Source organism: Penicillium waksmanii, assembly GCF_028829765.1.
Source record: "Penicillium waksmanii strain IBT 27052 chromosome Unknown utg000007l:1.0-4314555.0:1.0-4317578.0, whole genome shotgun sequence".
NCBI classification, from domain to species: domain Eukaryota; kingdom Fungi; phylum Ascomycota; class Eurotiomycetes; order Eurotiales; family Aspergillaceae; genus Penicillium; species Penicillium waksmanii.
In genome coordinates, this window is record NW_026643253.1 from 1,794,505 (window position 1) to 1,814,947 (window position 20,443).

General features: G+C 48.3%; 8 protein-coding genes across 8 annotated transcripts; 4 read left to right on the plus strand and 4 right to left on the minus strand.

Moving 5' to 3' along the window:
- Window positions 1–814: 814 nt before the first annotated feature.
- Window positions 815–1,054, plus strand: N7481_007491 (uncharacterized protein; the record flags this gene model as incomplete). The annotated part of the gene is made up of 1 exon (XM_057266710.1): window positions 815–1,054. One exon carries the CDS (start codon window positions 815–817, stop codon window positions 1,052–1,054), a length of 240 nt encoding a protein of 79 aa, XP_057120911.1.
- A 4,452-nt stretch (window positions 1,055–5,506) lies between these two features.
- N7481_007492 (uncharacterized protein) lies at window positions 5,507–6,572 on the plus strand (the record flags this gene model as incomplete). Its single annotated transcript, XM_057266711.1, has 3 exons — window positions 5,507–5,582; window positions 5,639–5,914; window positions 5,974–6,572. The coding sequence occupies 3 exons, from the start codon at window positions 5,507–5,509 to the stop codon at window positions 6,570–6,572; spliced, it is 951 nt and encodes a 316-aa protein (XP_057120912.1).
- An 880-nt stretch (window positions 6,573–7,452) lies between these two features.
- N7481_007493 (uncharacterized protein) lies at window positions 7,453–7,902 on the minus strand (the record flags this gene model as incomplete). The annotated part of the gene is made up of 1 exon (XM_057266712.1): window positions 7,453–7,902. One exon carries the CDS (start codon window positions 7,900–7,902, stop codon window positions 7,453–7,455), a length of 450 nt encoding a protein of 149 aa, XP_057120913.1.
- A 2,150-nt stretch (window positions 7,903–10,052) lies between these two features.
- Window positions 10,053–11,852, minus strand: N7481_007494 (putative 2-methylcitrate dehydratase; the record flags this gene model as incomplete). The annotated part of the gene is made up of 3 exons (XM_057266713.1): window positions 10,053–10,669; window positions 10,737–11,514; window positions 11,589–11,852. The coding sequence occupies 3 exons, from the start codon at window positions 11,850–11,852 to the stop codon at window positions 10,053–10,055; spliced, it is 1,659 nt and encodes a 552-aa protein (XP_057120914.1).
- A 1,422-nt stretch (window positions 11,853–13,274) lies between these two features.
- N7481_007495 (amidophosphoribosyltransferase) lies at window positions 13,275–14,812 on the minus strand (the record flags this gene model as incomplete). Its single annotated transcript, XM_057266714.1, has 3 exons — window positions 13,275–13,913; window positions 13,936–14,427; window positions 14,579–14,812. The coding sequence occupies 3 exons, from the start codon at window positions 14,810–14,812 to the stop codon at window positions 13,275–13,277; spliced, it is 1,365 nt and encodes a 454-aa protein (XP_057120915.1).
- Window positions 14,813–15,777: 965 nt separating this feature from the next.
- N7481_007496 (uncharacterized protein) lies at window positions 15,778–16,077 on the plus strand (the record flags this gene model as incomplete). The annotated part of the gene is made up of 1 exon (XM_057266715.1): window positions 15,778–16,077. One exon carries the CDS (start codon window positions 15,778–15,780, stop codon window positions 16,075–16,077), a length of 300 nt encoding a protein of 99 aa, XP_057120916.1.
- A 110-nt stretch (window positions 16,078–16,187) lies between these two features.
- Window positions 16,188–17,696, plus strand: N7481_007497 (uncharacterized protein; the record flags this gene model as incomplete). The annotated part of the gene is made up of 1 exon (XM_057266716.1): window positions 16,188–17,696. One exon carries the CDS (start codon window positions 16,188–16,190, stop codon window positions 17,694–17,696), a length of 1,509 nt encoding a protein of 502 aa, XP_057120917.1.
- A 541-nt stretch (window positions 17,697–18,237) lies between these two features.
- Window positions 18,238–20,089, minus strand: N7481_007498 (amidophosphoribosyltransferase; the record flags this gene model as incomplete). The annotated part of the gene is made up of 3 exons (XM_057266717.1): window positions 18,238–19,412; window positions 19,480–19,932; window positions 20,005–20,089. 3 exons carry the CDS (start codon window positions 20,087–20,089, stop codon window positions 18,238–18,240), a joined length of 1,713 nt encoding a protein of 570 aa, XP_057120918.1.
- Window positions 20,090–20,443: the final 354 nt, after the last annotated feature.

The window sequence follows — 20,443 nt, forward strand, 5'->3', positions numbered from 1 at the left end:
ATGATATAATATATACTAGAATAACAGATAAAACAAGCAGTACAAATAAAAGAAATACCAGAATACCTTCACAGCCACACCCACACCACTATTACTATTTCTATAACAATGTCACTTGATTACCATACGCCTGCTACTTATTGGATTACTTTAGAGCTAGAGAAGCTTTAATAAACGACCGGCCGTTAAGTGGATCTTTATAGGCGTACAGGAGTCTGAGCCCTCACTACCTTTCCACAGGTCAACCGCCGGCTATCAATTGGAATAGAACTATTGTAATAAAAGCTTGATAACTTTCTTTGGAGTGAGAACTTTGAAATCCATTAATAGAAGCCACACAAAGGATTTAGTTTTCCTCCAGAGAGACTTTACTAAGCAGAGGGAATATCATCAAGCAGGGTAAGTATTATCAAGCAAGGGGAATATTATCAAGCAGAGGGAGTATTATCAAGCAGAGGGAGTATTATCAAGCAGAGGTAGTATTATCAAGCAGAAATAATATTATCAAGCAGAAATAATATTATCAAGCAGAAGGAATCTTACTAATAATCAGTGTAATATGTCAACCAGGACAGATTGCCAAACATCCGAACCAACGCTTATTAGGCCTACTCATATTTTTGCAGATAGTACCAGTGTAACATATACAAGATCAGCCACTCATAGAATCTGACAAAGACCCAATCACCAATTAAGGGTAGGGAGGGGGCAGGACGATCTCGCGGGTAGATCTTGCGGGGAGATATTCAAGCCGCCTTCGGAAACCGAAGTAACATGGTCGCCATATACGGACCCCGTCGGACCCCGTACTTTAATGGCCGAGTCGGGAGAACTCGGCTTGGATCTTGCGAAAGGCCTGTTCCTCGCCGCTCGGCTGCGAAGACACTGCATGCTCTTACAATCCGTATGGATGTATTCCGTCGTGGTCTTTGACGATTCCGCGTCGTGGGCAGCCAGCACTTACAGTATTCCCGGTGGCACCACCACCTCTCGAGCTGAAGAATACTTTGAGAGCTCGAGTATTGATTATTTCTCTTCGTTACCCGACTATTAAAATCACTTCGTCTCGTGAGGATGCGTTCTCTTATTTGTCTCCCTGTTGAGATTCTTATCTTGGTATTGGAAAATCTCGATCGTCTGAATGATGTTCAAAGTTTTGCTTTGACTTGCAGATATTTCCAATATGTCTTCAATTCAGAGCCAGTTTGCCAAAGGATCCTCAGATCTCTTTACGTATGTCATGAGTGCTTGGCTATATTCATTTCCTAATATCTCATTTCCTAATAGGCCAGAGCTTCTGAAAATGGAAGTGATCTTGATGATTACTTTCTCAGTGTCCTGATTAACGACAAAATAATAGGACTTAAATGTGATAAGACTCAATGATAAACATTGCCTACTTGATGGCGCTGTAATTCTTTATAATCTTCAGACAATTGCCGATCATTCTAGCGCTACCTAATTTATTGTGGATCATGATCATGGTTGTCCTCCTCGGGAAAGGAAGTGACCTCTGGAATGCAGTCCAAGTAGCGGAACTCAGAGAAGACTTCAACGGGATAGAAAGACAAGGGTTACAAAGTTGCAGCTCCATGAAATTGTGGGCGAATGATTGTAAACGGTTTCAATTAGAGTTACAGTACATGGTAATCCTGTTCTCCTACTTGAATCAAATAAAAATTACGAGCAACCTGGCGAAAAATGGAAGGATGCCGCCGAGGTGGTAGAGAGCTTATAAGTCTACCTCTTTCTAAGGGTTTGTGACCTGGTGTGCCTCTCAGAAGGCTTTAATTCCCCCTAAATCTATCGCAGGAAATCTGTGTCGAGATGAGCGAACTGAGATCTAATCTGTCTTAGAAGTATCTTCTCGCTCTTAAGCGTAAGTAACTTTCTCCTATCTCTTGTATTAAGCCTTTGGCTGAAGTGTGATTATACCCTTTTATTTCCGCTTATAACTTAAGTGGGGTCTTTACTGTTGGGGTCTGGGCTATATTTCTTTAAATCTAGAGAGTTATTATTCCTACTATCTTCTATCTTATAAGCATAATAATTAAAAGGATTAGGAAATATATATTCCTCTTGTATAATAGTAGCTTCTGTATCTATTTTCATTCTACTATTAGAAAAGCTAGTAAAGAATATATAAGAATATATAAGAATATATTATAATATATTGTAAGATGGGAATGCTCGCTGGCAGTCTGTCAAGCAGACGGATCGATCACAAGAAGACAAAACCACCACACTCGCAGAGTGCAGGAGAGTAGTAGACAGAGTGTGACGCTATAGAGATGCGACTAGTAAGACATTCGAGTCTTCATGGACATGCGATACACCGATACCGCAACCTCAGCCTCATCAGACTGCGCAGAAAGAATAAATCATAAGGGGGAACATGCATGTTGTCATTGATACTATCGAACGAACGCTACTTATTCTTCCGAAACGATATGGCTGCCTTGTTACTAAGGCCCCAATCACCTGACTATGGGATACCGGTGTTGAGAGCGGAATTCCCCATTACAATATCTAGTATACCTTTATTATCCTAAAATAGAGTTATACTATATTTATTACAGACTATATTAGTAATAGTATTGCTACTATCCAGTATCTTAGAAACTATCTTCAATAGACCAGAAGATGGTATTTACTCTAAGGGAATAAACTAGTTTAAACTATTCGTGCCGCCAAAAATTCTTCGGCAGTTATAATAATAATACAGTCCCTGTATATATAGTATTTAAGTTAATCTACTGAACCAATTATAGAAAAGTACGGAAATAATAGCAACAATATTACCTACCACTGTAACTGGCTCACAGTTAAGCTCGACAGAAGCCTTGCCGCAATAACAGTTACCAGTGAACATCTTCAATAGAGTCAGGCCTGGATCTGCATCAACGAATTAAATGGTTTCAAAAGGATAATAAGTGACAACGTAAAGAAGGAGATAGGGAGAGTTTTTATAGGTAACCGCGGACGCTATTCCATATTCTCTTCGCCCGGGCGAACGAGTAACCAAGGTTAGGTATTGTTCCAATCACTGATGGGGTAGACGGGCAAATGGTGGAAGTCCGTTCCCGTCGCGGAAAGGCGATCAGTCACTTTTTCCATAAACATCGACTGAGGGGCTGCGATTTAACCTAACGGCAAGTGTAAATGGCATCAAAGTACACTTATTCTCCTTGAAGATAGATTGAACTTGAACCTGGGTATGTGTTAATATTCTACTAGCAATACTACTAGTAACTACTGCCTTCTCCGGCTACGGGACGCTTCCCACAACGAGTTGTATATAGTTCTCCATTCAATCAATTGTTTCATAGCTGATCGGTTTGTACTTAGCAATACTGATAGCCACTGGCACTATCCATACCATACAGCTATTCATAGAATTAAAAGTGTACCGTCAAATAAGGCGAGCCTGGACCGCGCCGACTCAACTAGTGACGTCAATATTTCTCCGGTCGCTGAGGCGGATAACTGCAAATGTCCGTCTTCGAGACGGGGAAATTCCACGAAGTGGCGGACGGACTTTTAGTTTTCGACTCATCAGAGCAACCTGAGCTCAACATTGAATTGGTACCTCGGTATTAAGAATCCGTGATGAGCACCGGACTCAGCCCCATGCAGCTCAACTCAAGTGAAGCAACGAGACCGGCGGCATTAAAGAGACTGCTTTCCTGTACCTCCTGTCGAAAACTCAAAGTAGGCCTCATTCTTCATCTCCCTTCATGACATTGATCTCATAAAAAGCAGATCAAAATGTGACTTCCGTATCCTAGCATGCTCTTGGCCGGAACGTCGGACGTCTACAAGACAGAGGCATTAACTGTAGGATCAGTGTTTATTTCGGCAGCCTTTCCTCACAGTTGCTCGATATGAATTCTTTTTCTTCTAGAAATCAAGACGACCTGCTGGAACTTCTGTCAAAATTAGAGGGCCAATTGCATCGTCTAAGCTCTCCAACACCATTACCCGCAATTTCACCTTCTACCCGCTCATCAAACGATTCAGTCAATGCCATCGACACGGTCTCCCATAATTTTAATTTCCAGTTTCCATCTGTCCCCTATGAAGTTGAGCAATACAAATGGGTTAGTGGACCCAACGCGCTCGGCCGTGTTCGCCGGAATTTGGACAGCATTTTCCGTTCAGGTTTACTTTCCCTTAAATCTTCCTTATATACCAGAGCTCTAATGTCTTTACCAGGTTCATTCTCCTTTATTTCCGCTGCAAACATTGAGACGCTTGAAAAACTGCTTGGAGAAGGCGTCCTCGGTGCCATAATTGATGAGGTCGACACATTGAAAAAGAAGGGAGACGACTCCATTAATTTCTACACGAGTCAGCCTCTACCACCTGCGTCTGAAATTCAAAGACCCATAAATGGTATTTTAAAATATTTCCATCATTGAACATCCTCTGATTATGCATTTAAACAAGATTTTCTCATGGAGCTCAATCGGGAAATACGCCTGTTTCGGAAAGCGACATGAGAGAACCACTGCAGAACCACCTCCAGAAGAACATGGACCAACACGGTACAATATCCCCACAGCTCTGATGTGGAGTTGGATCGGAATTTCCAACTGAACAGCGATAGAACGTTCTCAAGCACTTGTGACCAGCATGATCCCAATGTCTGAATATAGAACAGTTCCTTAGATTAATAATTACAGATATGCTGACAAGTTTATGAAGCTCTTGAGAAGTAAAAGAGCCCAACTTTAGGAGGTTAATATGATGTTAACTATAATGTATCCTTGAGAACGAATGGGGTGAAATACGTCCGAATTATTGAGTACCAGGCCGTTTTCGATCAGGCAGCAAAATCTAAGAGATGAGTCGGGAAAAGTCAGGACAACGAGAGTTCAAACAATTTTGACGACTGGCTTAAAGTGAGTCAAGGGAATAAGCGTTCCCACCGAAATGAACGAGTTCTCACTAGCGCCACGGACATCAGTGAATTCCGTGCCCGTCTATCCAGGGCAACAACAGCCACAATAATTGATGCCCCTACACATGAAGCAGAGCATGGCATGCGTTGTGATAAGCAATTACTGTGCCTAAGTAGTTCATTTGGTAAGTGTGCGGGTCACGAGCATTACTTAATACCATAATTGGGATGTTGATAGCTAGGTTGATTGTATGCGCGAGCTCCCCACCTGATAGTGTCACGCTACTCGGGACCGGGGTCGGCCATTAAACTCGCCCAATAAAAACCATAAAACCATATGATGGATACCAAGACGGACAAGTCGATAATGATCACTAAGCGAGGGATTTATCGGGCAGTGGCAACTTTGTATTTAATCCATGGTTCTTCTGTGTAACTATCCAGACACGGAAAAGCAACCACGGCACGACCAAATAGTGTGATTTTGGCACGACCTATATAAAGGAAGTAACATCCCATGACAGCCATTCAACACACGCTTCTATCAAAAAGTACTTTACTCGAATCGCGAAATCACAAAACACCCAGCCTCCTTTTATAATCATGCCGTCTCTCCAGCAGGTAAAGGATGCGAATCTGCAACTAAAAAACGCCAAACCAGGATTGGTCGCAGTTTTTGGTAAGCTGCCGAGCATTGGCTGAGCGACTGTGTGGCACTAACGGAAGCCTGGCCAGCGGGTGGGACTAGTGGAATCGGTGAAAGCACTTGCAAGGAATTCATTCGCAATACCGTCTCCCCGAGGGCATATATAATTGGTCGGAACAAGCTCGAAGCATCAAGGATAATGCAGGAGCTAAAGGAGATCAACTCCAAGGCCGAAATACACTTCCTTGAGTGCGACCTGACTTTGCTCCGCAATGTGGATCATATTTGCAACGAAATCAAAGAGAAGGAGAATTTGATCAACTTGCTCTTCATGAGCGCGGGCTTCCTGAGTATGAAGAGACAAGGTTGGTTTGATTGCCATCCATTGGAGGCGCTTCCTACTGACAAACTGTCTTTAAAACAGAAACATCGGAGGGGCTGGACCGTATGATGGCTGTCCAGTATTATTCAAGGATGCGGCTCGTCGTCAATCTGCTGCCTAACCTCACCGCTGCGTCCGCTGCAGGCGAGCCTGCTCGAGTGCATTCGGCTCTCAATGCTGGCAAGGAAGGGAGAATATTTTTGGATGATCTTCCGCTAGAGAATCACTTCAGTTTGAAGAACTGTGCTACTCAGGCTACTACAATGACCACGCTAGCATTCGACCAGCTTGCGCTGGCTCATCCCGATATTACATTTATCCACACATCCCCTGGTATTGTTCGTACCAACATCACCAAAGGGTTTGGCCCTGTTATCAGTTTTATCAGTGGTGCTTTCCTCCTTCTTTCAGCACCTTTCTTGACGACAGCCGTGCAAGAGAGTGGACAGAGACACCTTTACGCTGCCTTGAGTAAGGATTATTCGCCTGTGAACTCAGAAGTTTCAGAACGCCATGTACAACGACTGAACAGCAAGTCCGAGTTTTGCGATGAGAACTCTGAGTTGCAAGAATACCGGCAGACCAAGGTGGGTCCGCAGATTTGGGAGCATACGTTGCAGGTTTTCAGAAACTGTACTTAGTGTTCTCCTTTTGGTCGCGATATTTGCGTTTGTTTGTAGGTCATAGGGGTATTTGATCAAGTCATTTAGAGAAACCTGGCTCATTTGCCAAATCTCGGTACACAGTCCTATTGACGTCCAATTATAATGGCACTATAATCTGCTAAGCTGAATGAAGTTCATGTGTTTTGACGTTTTCCTCGCATGCACAGGCGTAGTGATGACCTCCAGGTCCATAACTCCAGCTTGGAGGTTCTTGTTAAGATTCTTGGAATTTGATGACGGTGGTGGAGATAATCTTGGAAGCACTCGAAACTGGTGAAATGTTCAGGAATGATGGGATTTTATCTGCTGGTGAAAGATGTGTGCAATAGGACAGTATAATGGATGGGGGTGGCCTTAGAAGGTGGCCTTCCTCTATATCTAAAATAGTATCTGTATCTAGAGCGGCAGGCCAATGCCTGGGGACTACTAGTAGAATCCTGCCTATTAAAAAGAACTTGATTGTAGAGTGGAGATGGTCAGTGTGTGAAAGAGATGTAGGGCTCAAGGCCTCCGCCGATTCTGGGCATGGTTTCGGAGAAACGAAACCATTTCTTAAAAGGAAAAAAGAATCTGGGGTAGGTCGAAATGCCCCAGTGAATGAGAACCCCTCCGGCTCATTCCCACGAACTTGCTTTGTATGCATCTTTTCCAGTTCCCCAGGCTAACTCTTGATTTCGGTGAACTGTAATTAAAGCACCCCACAATTCCACCGAGGGTTTTCTCCATATGGAGTCATAATGATCTCCTCGGCGTTATGCCCTGTTCCCCTCGGATTCTTGGCTGTTGAGTAAGTGAAGCAGCCATGCGGCCATGGTATGAAATTTGTCCTTCAGATCATCGAGACCTTTCCCGTGTGTTAGAGTTGTTCTTCATGATGTGCCAGCTTTGGAATAGAAGTGTACTTACAGATGGCCATTTCCTGCCACTGGTCATCCAGTCTCTCAACTTCATCAGAAATAGACCTCTCGAAAGCGACCCTTCTTCCCCTCCAAGCTTCAAATTGTCTCATGCGTTCTTGGAGAGTTTCAACCTGCTGCACCTGGGTTGCGACGGTCTGGCGGAGGCGCTGCAGCTCCTGGTCTGTATCTTCGTCATGGAGGTTCATGCTTGCACGTTTTCCTGGACGCTTTGACGAACTTTGAACCATCCGCTGCTGAAGATCAAATCTCGCCTCCTCTTGGGCCAACGCTGCGTCCTGAATCGACTTCAGCTGTTGCTGAAGGATTTCAACCTTGCAGCGAAGGTCACGAACTTCGATTTCAAGTGTATCAGCCCGGGACTTCGGTGTACCGGCGTGGGGATTCATCTTGACTTCCTTCCGGCATATTAGTATTGGCAAAACGAATATGTTGCATGGGTAATGGGATGGATACACGTACTATTGCCGCGATAGTATCCTTGAAATCGCAGGTGGCGATTCGAAGGGCACGCTGAAAGTATTGATAGTAGTTATTTCCACTCCAAGCCTCAATTCGAAAGGCCCGATGAATGCAGTTGATTGTGACTTCCAGAGTTGCTAGTGCAAGCTGCGATTCGAAATTCTCGAATGTGCGGGGAAATGGAAGTAAGTAATATTGTAGTTGGTGTCAGGGTTGAAGCTTCAACGATGGAATGGAATATCTCGCGGGCCCTGGAAGAACCAAGACGATGTAAAGAGCTGTCAGATTTGAGGTTGAATGTGTGCGCGATGAGAAGTGCAAATTGGAATGGTATGAAAGATGAGAGGAGAGAGGAGAGAGTTGACTCAATGGTGTGAATGGTTGTTGTGGTTGCCCTGTTTACATGACCTGCGCATTAGGCACTCATTCCCATTCACCTGTATCTACTTGCTGCTTCCTCTTCTTCCTCTATTGTTTATTGTTCTCGCCGAAATGCTACTGAATGTTGCCTGGTATCAATTACCCTCGAATCTTCACCTCATTGTGCGGGAGCTCCTCACGTCGTCATAAGCAAACTTCGTTCAAAGGGCCCCGGGCGTTGTATGGACACTTTCAAGGGAATGGTTGATGACCCTCTGTCAGTTTCACCTTGTCAGAAACCCCGGGGACCTGCACGAGCTGGATCACTGGGTGTATTTTAGATCGGCCATGGCGAGGTTGTGAGTGCCCTTTTGCTTTTTTATCGTTTCATCGCTTTTTTATGTTGACTTTCGAGGTGATCCCTACGAGCTTCGCCTTATATTTGAAAGCATTCAGCCCTCAATCGGGACTCGTCAAGCATCAGTCGACATGCCCCGCGAGAGGGCTCGGCATTCCATCCAGAGCAGCAAGTCACCGATGCCCTTGCTTCCAGTAAAACATTCTCTTCATTGTATTACTCAACTCCTAGGTGTGATAACCTCGAGAGAAAAACAAAAGAACTACGTATTATTCGATAAGGTTTAACAGAAGCACAGAACCATGGGGGCCGGTGGATGCATATGGATTATTAAATAGGAGAGAGTGCGGCAACAACCTTTTAGGAGCAGGGAGGTAATCTAGGTTGAAACTCTCTTGGGCCGACGCTGCGTCTTGAACTGACTCCACTTGTTGTTGAAGAATGTGGACATCGCGGCGAAGACGATAGAACTCTAGCTCCAGAGTTCCAGTGCGGTTATTCATCTTTGCTTCGGGGATCTTACTATTGGAGGAACAAGAACACCTGTTGCGTATTAGGATGAATACACATACCGAACTTGAAGATTTGAAATTGAGGGTGTGGAATTTTACGTGGATGAGTGCAATAGTGCAATAGTAGGAATCCTAGCGCGGTAAATGGGAAGTAAATGGGAAATGTGAAGGTGGCTTTAGGGTCTCGACTCTCTTGATCGAGGTTCAAGTTCAAGTTGGTAGGCTGGCCTCAACTCGAACGCGCCTGCCCAGGTATGCAACTGCCATTTCCAAAATTACTACGGAGTAGACAAGTACTAGTTAGTACCCGTTTCCCACATCGTTGCTGTCTCTATCTATCTTAGTATTCAAGTTAGAAGAACGACTATACTGCCTAAGTATGGCTTATACCGTCTTTAAAATAGTCATAAGATGGCATATTCAAGTTGGGTATATTAATAAGTAAACCTCCAGGGCTTGGAGGGTGTCTTGGATTCTGAAGAATTGGAATTGATAAACAGAGTAGTATCTCTAAGGATAGCATTCTCTTTCTATTTATACATTGCCTTTCTTTTTTCCAAATGTGCTCTGCTATTGTCACTGTTTGCATGTTGTCACTGGCGGTGTTTGACCAGTACTTCCAAAGAAATCAAGGGGGCCGGCTTGCCAGTTGGGCAATAGTAGCGGACTACGCGTGATCGGTCTGGATATTCCATAGAGAATGCATTCCACGGGTAGGAATAGAAACCATTATCTACGTCAAGGAAAAAAGGAGTATCTAGCAACAAAGAAACAATCTATACAATTTTGCTAAGAATCAACGATATCGTTTTACCTAGAGTCATCCAGTGCGTAGCAATCCAATAATCTAAGAGGACTCCACAACCTTATCCTTAACATACAAATCAACATACTGATCAACATCATAGTTCTCCAGCGCGGGACGATCCCATCCAACCTGCAGAAGCTCATCGATGCGGGCCTGGTCAAAGTGCGCCTGCAAGTGACGCTTATACTTAGCCAGAATCTCCGGCTTGGCCTCCTCGCGACGGAGACGGTGGCCCAGGGGCGCCTCGACGGCAACCTCATCGAGAACGGTGCCGTCGTTCAGAGTGACGGTCAGAGCGTTGGGGATGGTACGCTTAGACGGGTTGTGGTAGTCGACGGTGTACTGGGGGTCCTCGACACACTTGATCTTCTTGCGCAGGGACTCGACCAGGGGCGAGGTGGCGGCCTCGGAACCGTCGGCGTAATCGGTGGCTGTGAGGCGGTTGAAGGAGAGCATGGTGGCGACCATGTATTGGACGCAGTGGTCGCGGTCGGCGAAGTTGTCCATCGCCTTGAATTGCTTGTCGATGATGCGGATGCAGGCCTCGTGGGTGCGGTTGGTGATTTCCTTGATGTCTGCGGCGGTCTTGCCCAGGTCGGCGAGCTTCTTGTTGATGATCTCGGCTGCCTCGATGGCAGTTTGGGAGTGGAATTCGGCTAAAAAGCAGTTACAGTTAGTACATGCATAAGACTTATTGTTTGCCAGGGCGGGGAGATGGCTTACCAGGGTAGGAAACCTTGAACAGAACGTTCTCCATCACGTAGCTGCCATAGTCACGCTGGAACTTGAACTTGTTGCCCTTGAACAGGACATCGTAGAAGCCCCAGGTCGGGGCGGACAGGACGGTGGGAACACCACCCTCACCCTTCTGCACCTTCAGGACGAGGTTGACAGCGCGCTGGCAGGCGTCACCAGCGGCCCAGGACTTGCGGGACATGGTGTTGGGGGAGTGACGGTAGGTACGCAGACTCTGGCCATCAACCCAGGCCTGGGTGATGGCGTCGGCGGTCTGCTTCTCAGTGAGGCCGAGCATCTTGGAGACGACGGCGGCGGTGGCGACCTTGACCAGCACGACGTGGTCGAGGCCGACCTTGTTGTAGGAGTTCTCGAGGGCCAGAACACCCTGGATCTCGTGGGCCTTGATCATGGCCTCGAGGACATCGCGGACCTTGAGGATCTTGCCATTGCCCAGGTTACCACCGGCACGGTTGGTGCGGGAGATCCAGTCAGCGACGGCGAGGATACCACCCAAGTTGTCGGAGGGGTGACCCCACTCAGCGGCGAGCCAGCAGTCGTTGTAGTCCAGCCAGCGGATCATGGCACCGATGTTGAAGGCGCCATTGACGGGGTCCAGCTGGTAGGGGGTACCGGGGACGCGGGGTCCGTTGGGAACGACGGTGCCCTCAACAACGGGACCGAGGAGCTTGGCGCACTCCTTGAATTTGAGAGCCTCGAGACCACAGCCCAGGGTGTCCAGGAAGACGAGACGAGCAGTGTCAAACTGGTGGTTGTTAGTATTTCATTTTTGGGGGGGTGGAGGGGTAGAATTGGACCCTGTGGGATTTAGTTACGTACAGCCAGGTCGGAATCCACTTTGTACTGGTGAATGTAGCTGGCCATATCCTGGATCTCAGGGTCATAAGCCCTGTCGGCCGGGGCAGCCGGGGCACCAGATTGACGGGCAGACATGGTGGAAAACTGAGAGGTTCGGAGGAGACGAGAGGCAGCGAACTTGGAGGCGGGAGATGGAGAGGTGAAGGTGGAAAGTCTGGAGACGGGGAGGCGGGCCCAAGTGCGGGGAGATGAGTGGGTCAACCGTCGCACGGCGGGAAGGGACATGTTGGAATTGAGCGATGAGAAGGAGGTAGAGGGTACTCCAGGGAGTAATGGAGGAGGGGGGAGGAAGAGGTTCAAGATAAAGGAAGGATTGGGGGAGAAGGGGGAAAGTTGGGGAAGGGAGATCCTAAAGCGGAGGCGGAGGTTGGGAGTTGGCAGTGTCAATGCTGCGTTCCCTTTCCCCGTCAACCTGACTTCATTGCCGAGGCGGTCGGTTACCGTCGGTTAGATACACTGTACACAGTAACTCTACTAGAGTTAGTAGAATTAGTAGAATTCTATCCATACTCATTGATTATTTATTCTAGTACTATTTTATTCAATTGATTCTCCATTTCATTCTAGCCATTGTCTTACCCAATGCTACATTTACATCTGTTCTATACTCCTACAGTCAGTATAGCTACACATGCAGTACCACCACCACGCCGACCGGCGACTTTTTTCCTCAATCATGCACAGCAGACCCCCAATTGAGTTTATGTCTGCCGATGATCGGACTAACCCTGGCGAGTAAACACTGTAAACTGAGCTAGTGTCTATAAGGCTGCCGGTTATCGGAAGTGGCCGACTCTCATATCGAGTTGAGCACGGAATTTCGGACTACTTGATTTCTATTTCCCTATAGCACACTCCGTAGTCTACCATATTCTGCCTCTAGCTCATGGATGCTTGGATACCTGGATGCTTTGCGACACTTGCATGCCACCGTGTTCCAGCCATGACCCTCGGCCCGATCCCGGCCTCCTCGGCCCCGGCGGTTCACGTGGGACCGCCAGAGTGCATATTCCAATATTTATGTGCGCAGTACGCGTTGATTAAGGATTGGACTATATTTGAGATCGGACGAGGCTAGAAAATAAAATTCAACACTGCCGGATCAGATCGTCAACCTAATTCTCCATTTTAGATCTCTACCAGTTGCGGAGTAGTTAGCACTGGCAGCTACTAGCAGTTACAGAGAAGATTAACTACTAGTTATAATCGGGCGGCTTTAAATTAGAAATGGAATATTCATTCAATTGATACTTATCTAGAGTCTTTGCAAATAGAATCCCTGAATAGTAGAATATTTAAACTGAAGAAGATCCGATCAAGGCGCATGCAGAAATATGATGCTTGACACCCGATATACAAGGCACCAAGCTACTCCCAATCGGGAACAGAAATGGACAATGCAGTCTTTTAGAGAGGGTTTAATTCAGTATAAAAACTAGATTGCAGACCCAGATACTTCATCAAATGCTCCATCAAAGTAAATAAATTCCCCAATTCCTTTTTTTCCCCTTTTTTTATAGATCACCATGCTATTCCCATCTCCCAAAATCAAGTTCGCGACGCGGGTATCAATGCTGAATGCTCAAGAACTAAATAGAAAGAACAACGCCTCCTCCTCCAGCACACCTCCCTCCACCATATTCACTCTCAAATTTTCGCAACCTTCTTCTTAACAACACCCTTTCTCTTCGTAGCCACCTTCTTCACAGCAGCACTCCTCCCCCTCTTCGACCCACGACTCACAATCTCCGGCCCACCCTTCCTCTTCCCCGTCCGAGTCAAAAGATCCTCAATCGGACAACCCAACTCCCACTCTTCAGAATTCACCCCCGTACTCGCACGGCACCGGGGACATAACTTGCCATGTTTGATCAGTAAATGGTGCAGGGAGTACTTCAGATGATCCGGGATCCGCGCATCCAAATGACTGAATGCAGTAACCTCCGTCGCAAGGTCCGCGGGAACCCAACCGAGCCATTTGGTAATTCGGAAGATGTGCGTGTCAACCGCGAAACAGGGTCGTTGTAGACAGAAGAGGAGAACGCATGCTGCGGTTTTTACCCCAATGCCCGGGTATTTGATCAGTTCTTCCATTGCTTCTGGAGTGGGGAGATTGTGGAGATGATTGAGGGTGAGGTAGTTTTGTTCAGCGCAGGCGAGGTTGTATTCTCTTTCTTTGTCCTCGTCTGACTTGGACTTGTCGGTTTTGGTTCCAGGTTCAGGTTCAGGTTCAGTAAGGGTGGTAATGTCATTCGAATCCTCCCCCCCTTCGTTGCTGACCCTCATCTCTCAACCCCTCATATCGAACCCTATTCTCCTCATAAACCATATCAAGAATCCCCTTCAAACTCTTACTCTTAATATCCGCCAATCCACCCCGCCGAATAGTATCATAGACCTCACGAAGCGGCGCCTGTCTAACAGCTTCCCAGTTAACACCCCCCTGCCCAACCCCTTCTTCCAAGACTCCGAATCTCGACGCGAGAGCTTTATACGACATTGCGGAATTGCTTCCCAGTGTCGCGGCGCTGAGGAGAGTTCGGATCATTGCGTCCAAGACGCAGGGGACTTCGCCGCAGCCGGCGAATTCAATGGATGCTTGGGGGATTGTTTTTGGTGCGATTGGTTCGCCGTGGGCGTAGGAGAGAAGTTGGTTGACTTCTTCGCATTGGGCTTGGGTTGGGTGGGGCCAGAAGTCGAAGGGGGGTTTTTCCTGGTGTGATTTTGTATTTGGATCGGTTTCTTTCGGGCTTGGGCTTTGGGGTTTGCGGTGAAGTGCCAGTGGTGGTTGGGGTGAGTTCTGGGGTGAGGTGCAGATTGTGAGGTGGTTCATTCGTTGTGATAGTAGGCTTCTTGTCATCTTCCAGTGTATTCGGAGGTTGCGGTAAATTGGTGGTTGGAGTAAGGTGTCCCAGATTGTGAGGTAGTTCTTCAGTCGTGGTAGTAGGTACCAGATTCGGTTGAGGGAATTCTTCTTCTTCTTTCTTCACATTGGCTTTGATATTCTTTTTAGTCGGCGTCTTCTTCTGAGAAGCCTTCAAGGCGGGTTTCTTCGCCTTGCTTTTTGCGTCTCTGGTGGGTTGCTTTCGAGTAGTACTCGCTCGTGCCTTCATGGCTTTCTTTCCGTCCAGCTTTCTGTCCTTGGGGTCAGCTGTACTACTTTTGCGCACTGGTTTGGGTGCCATAGTGAGGGTGAATTGGGGCCGTAGTGATTTTGCATATCGTGAGGAGAATGAGAATGGACTATATGGAAGTCAGTCAATATCCAATCCGAAGCAGGGATATCAATTGGAATGACGTCAGTGGCCGAATCGGTAGTGTGTGCGATATGGAGCCGTTTGATCGGAATTGTCGCGATGAAGAAGAGACGACGTAGGGTTAGGGAGGGAGGGAGAACTTGAACCTTGGCAGATTCAAGAAGGGAGATATAATAAGCCCCGGGGGTTGATGGAAAGTACCGTAGATGGGACTGCAGAGTACTACCAGGCTATACAATATCCATAGATGGTAGCAATATATATAATCCTCACCACCTACACAATCCTAATCAAAATTAGAAGGAATCAGAACTTGAAAGACCGCATACTGGTCTTAATAATAATACTATCGGTAATTATCAGCATAGATGTTCACCATACTGCCAGTAGATACAGAGAACCAACTTGAATATTGACAGAGTTGAGTTGAGGTGCCTAGTAGGATTCAGAGTAGTTATAGATGCAAATATTGATTAGATCTTTCATCAAATGGTTGTGTAGTGTAATTGGTTATCACTGCGGATTCTGATTCCGCCGATCCCGGTTCGATTCCGGGCACGACCTCTCTTTTTGCATTTGTAAATATTTTTTATTAACTTTTTGTCCCAGAATAATAACATGCGAAATTGATACTCCAGAATCCAATTGATCCTTCAAATTTCCAGATTTCCTAATTTCCATACTTCTTTTTAAACTTGAATGGGTGCACTACAACCCTACTTTAGTGGCACCACTCGGGACTGCCCTAGAGAGTACCCTACCTTAGCCCCGGGTACCTTAGGACGCTTATCGTTATCGCCCAGCTTCATTATTTCCCATCCCATCCCATCCATACCCACCCTCCCATTGCCTTTCCCCTGAACTTTGGCCAATCCCCATTTCCACCGCCCAGCATGGATTGCCTCAGATCGCATCTCCCGCAATCCCTGCAATCCCTCCTGGACTCCTGCGACTCCTCCTATGTCGAACATGCCCCATTCGCCGCTGTCGCCTTGACCTCCCTACTCGCCGTCTACGTGGGGGTGCTCTACATTCGAAGCCAGCGCGAGGCTGCTGTGCCATTTAACGTGCCTCTGCCAAAGGAAGTGCGCGACTCATCCGCAGGAATCAAGTGGGAGGATGTCAAGGGACGAGAGAAGCAGATCCTGGAGGACCAGGTTCGAGGAGTGAGTTGTCCCAGTCGAGGAGCTTGACCCGAAGCTTGAACGTGAGCTACCTGCAACGAGACTAACCTTTGCTGTCTAGAAATGGGATGACAACTTGATCATGAGCTACTGCCCCGCCGACGGCCGAGTCCTCGGCAATGGCATCAAACCCGCAACAATCGCTGACGTCGACGCCGCCGTGCACGCCGCAAAAACCGCGCAAAAAGAATGGTCTCAAACCACCTTCGGCGAACGCAGAAAGGTTCTCCGCACCCTACTCAAATACGTCCTCGACCACCAAGACGACATCGTCACAGCCTGCTGTCCTAGACTCAGGCAAGACCAAAGTCGACGCGTGTTTTGGCGAGATCCTCGTCACAGCCGAGAAGCTCAAATGGACACTCGACCACGGCGAAACGGCCCTTCTCCCCTCGCGCCGCCCAACAAACTTCCTCATGATGTACAAAAAGAACTGCGTCATCTACGAACCGCTCGGCGTCGTCGCCGCGGCCGTCTCTTGGAACTACCCATTCCATAACTTCATCGGCCCCGTCATCAGCGCCCTCTTCACCGGCAACGCCATCATCGTCAAACCCTCCGAACAAACCGCCTGGTCCTCGGCATACTTCCTAGACATCGCCCGCAGCGCCCTCCTAGCCTGCGGCCACTCGCCAGACCTCGTCCAAACAACAATCTGCCTTCCCAAAGTAGCAGACCATCTGACCTCACACCCCGAAATCGCCCATTTAACCTTCATCGGCTCCCGACCCGTCGCGCACAAAGTCTGCGCATCAGCATCTAAATCCCTAACACCTGTCTGCGTCGAACTAGGCGGCAAAGACCCCGCAATAGTCCTAGAAGACCCCACAACTCTCCGCAATCTCCCAGCCATATCCTCAATCCTAATGCGCGGCGTCTTCCAATCCGCGGGCCAAAACTGCGTAGGCGCAGAACGAATCATCGCTCTACCAACTTCCTACGAAAAACTCATCGCCCTAGTCGAACCGCGCATTAATAATCTCCGCCTGGGCTCAATTACTCTAGACACTGATCCCAATACTTCCTCGTGCCCGGATCTCGGGGCTATGATTTCCCCGGCTTCGTTTGATACACTTGAATCTCTTATTGCGGAGGCAGTGGATCAGGGAGCTCGTCTTCTCGCGGGTGGAAAACGATATGATCACAAGACTCATGTTCGCGGTCATTACTTCACGCCTACATTATTGGTTGATGTTACCCGAGACATGCGTATTGCTCAGGAAGAACTCTTCGCCCCGATATTCCTAGTCATGCGCGCTGAGTCGGTCAGTGATGCTATCGCGCTGGCGAATTCAACCGTCTACGCCCTCGGCGCGAGTGTGTTCGGATACCAGAGTGACCAAGTGCAGGCTGTTGTGCGCGGTGTTGAAGCGGGTATGGTCTCTGTGAATGATTTCGGCGCCTATTATGCTGTTCAGTTACCCTTTGGTGGAGTGAAGGGGTCTGGGTATGGACGGTTTGCGGGCGAGGAGGGGTTGAGAGGTCTTTGTAACTTGAAGGCTGTTTGTGTGGATCGTTTTCCGAGGTTCGTTGGGACGGCTATTCCGCCAAGAGTGGATTATCCAATTCAGAAGACGGTTGGTGTTGCGGGGGCGAGGGATGGGGGGGAAGGCGTGGGAGATGTGTAAGGGGGTTGTTGAGACGGGGTATCAGATTACTGTTGTTGGTTGGGGGAAGGGGCTGGTTAGGCTGTTGGGGAATATGTAGATGTAGTGTGAGGGAGCTATGGAAGAGAAGAAGAACCATGGAAGTATCACGGAGATGATTTGTATAGTATAAAATAGGCTTAATAGTATGTTGTGTACGATGTTCATTGTATAGCAGATCAAATCAAATCTCTTATTCACAAATAGTCAGTGTGGTATTTTGTTCAAAGGGGATACACTTCGTCGAGATATCACATTGCGTCGCGGGGTGCATCAGTCGTCATCCATTGCCCAGGCCCACCTGTCTAATTGTATTTTATGCCATCCGGAAAGTAACTCCATATACTCCAAATGCAAAGTGGGGGAAATTGAGAAGAAAGCAAGGTTGAAAGAAAATGGTGAGGTTGAGTAGGGTAAGGGAGAAAAAAGGGAGAAGGAGGATGGCAAGATGGGATATTGTAGCTAGCTACCAGGTCGTGGTGGCAGACCGGTAGCTAGAATGAGTAGGTAGTATGGTATACCACTAAGGGTGATCGGCGATATTGTGAATGCTAATATCCATCTGATCATCAACCTTAGGGTGCTCCGGTTCCGCGGACCGGGGTTCAGGCTCAGTTTCCGCAGGGATAACCTTGCCATTGGTATCCATCGTGACACCGTGAGCAGCGATCTGGAAATCCTCCACACTGGCAAAACCATGTGCAACGGCCTCCTTGGCCTTATCCAGAGCCTTACTCTTGCGACCCTCGCCGCGCATCAATTCCAGGTGATCGAAGTAGCCCTGGTCCACGGGAGTAACATATTTACCGCAGAACACGCCGACTTCGAAGTTTTGCGGCTCGCTTTGTCCATTGTCGCGCGCGACTTCGGCACAAGAGTCCTTCAGGTCGTCCAGGGTTTGGAAAACAACTCGCTCAGCACCGATGTGCTTGGCGATACTGTCCGCGTCACGGTTATGCGCGACCAACTCCTGCGGCGAGGCAAGGTCGATACCGTAAATGTGGGCGTGAGTGATTTCGGGCGCACAGCTGGCAAGATAGACCTTCTTTGCGCCGGCTTCGCGGGCCATGCTGACGATCTCGCGGCTGGTGGTTCCGCGCACGATACTGTCGTCGACGAGCAGGACGTTGCGGTCCTTGAACTCGGCCTTCATGGCGTTCAGCTTACGGCGTACGCCCTTCTGGCGCGTCTTTTGCTCGGGCATAATGAATGTGCGGAAGACGTAGCGGTTCTTCACGAAGCCGTGGCAGTAAGGCTTGTTGAGGTACTGCGCGACGTGGGTCGCGGATGTGGTGGAGGTCTCGGGGATGGGAATGACCACGTCGATATCCTTGACGATTTCAGGACCCAGGACGTCGAGGACGCGGGCGCCGAGACGGTCGCCCATGCGTTGACGGCTGCGGTATACGCTGATTCCGTCGATGACGGAATCGGGCCGGGCGAAGTACACGAACTCGAAAATATCGGGCGCGTAGTCTTTCTTCGGCGCCACTTGGCGGAAGACCGGCTCACCGCCCTTTTCGATAATGACTGCCTCACCGGGTTGGATGTCACGGTGGTTGGAGAATCCGAGTTGGTCAAGTGCGACGGACTCGGAGGCCATCATGTAGTCGGTGCCTGAGCCGTCCAGGGAAGGACGGGAACCGAGGACCAGGGGTCGGATACCGTAGGAATCACGGAAACCAAGGAGACCGAAGCCTAAGCATGTTAGTTAAGGATTGCACAGAAGAGAGGAGAGAGAAAGGATGCGAGATGGAATATTTACCGGCAAGCATGGCAGTGCAGGCCCATCCACCCTGACAGCGCTCGTACATGCGGCTCAAGCTAGCGAAGAGATCCTCCTGGTTGACACGAGCCTTCTTGGTCTCGCTCAGCTCATCAGCAAAGATGTTGAGCATCAGCTCACTGTCACTGTCGGTGTTGATATGACGGTGCGCCTCCAGATCCAGATACTTCTTCAGCTCGGGGGCATTGATCAGGTTTCCATTGTGTGCGAAACAGATACCGTAAGGGCTGTTGACGTAGAAAGGCTGGGCCTCGGCACCAGCACTGCTGCCGGCAGTAGGGTAGCGGAGGTGCCCGATACCCATGGAACCAGGCAAGTTGGTGATTTTAGCCCCGTCATGGAAGACCTTGGCGGCCATACCGTTGGCCTTGAGTTGGTAGATACGGCCCCCATGCGCGCAGGTTGCAATACCAGCAGCATCCTGACCACGATCTGCACGCAGTCTTAGTACGACGATCCGATTATAGCAGGGTATTCACGGCCTCGAATGACACGGCCACTCACGTTGCAGGAGGTACAGGGCCTCGTGGAGGTCCACGGCGGCGGTGCCGGAGGGGTTCGCCAGGATCAGAGCGATGATACCACACATCTTGACTGTGAATTCGCGGTCCTATTTTCCCCGGGAATGTCAGCGCAGTCTTCAGAGAGGCATGCAAGGGGTTGAGTTGATGGTGGGGTGGTATTCTCAGACTCGGATGTTTCTCCGCAAAAAGATTCAGAAGTCTAACATCTTATTTTTTCCGAAATCATCATTGAAGGGGGGAAGGTAGATAAATGAAAGGGGCACTGGAAATGAAGATACTCACCAAGGACGCAGTAGAGAGGCAATGCTCGAAAAACCCCCCAAGAACGGAAAAGAAAAAAAAAGAAGAAATTCAAATTGTCCCGCACGCTTCCCCACCTCCCACTTTTTTTTTGCTGACTAACTTGCTGACTCAGTGCC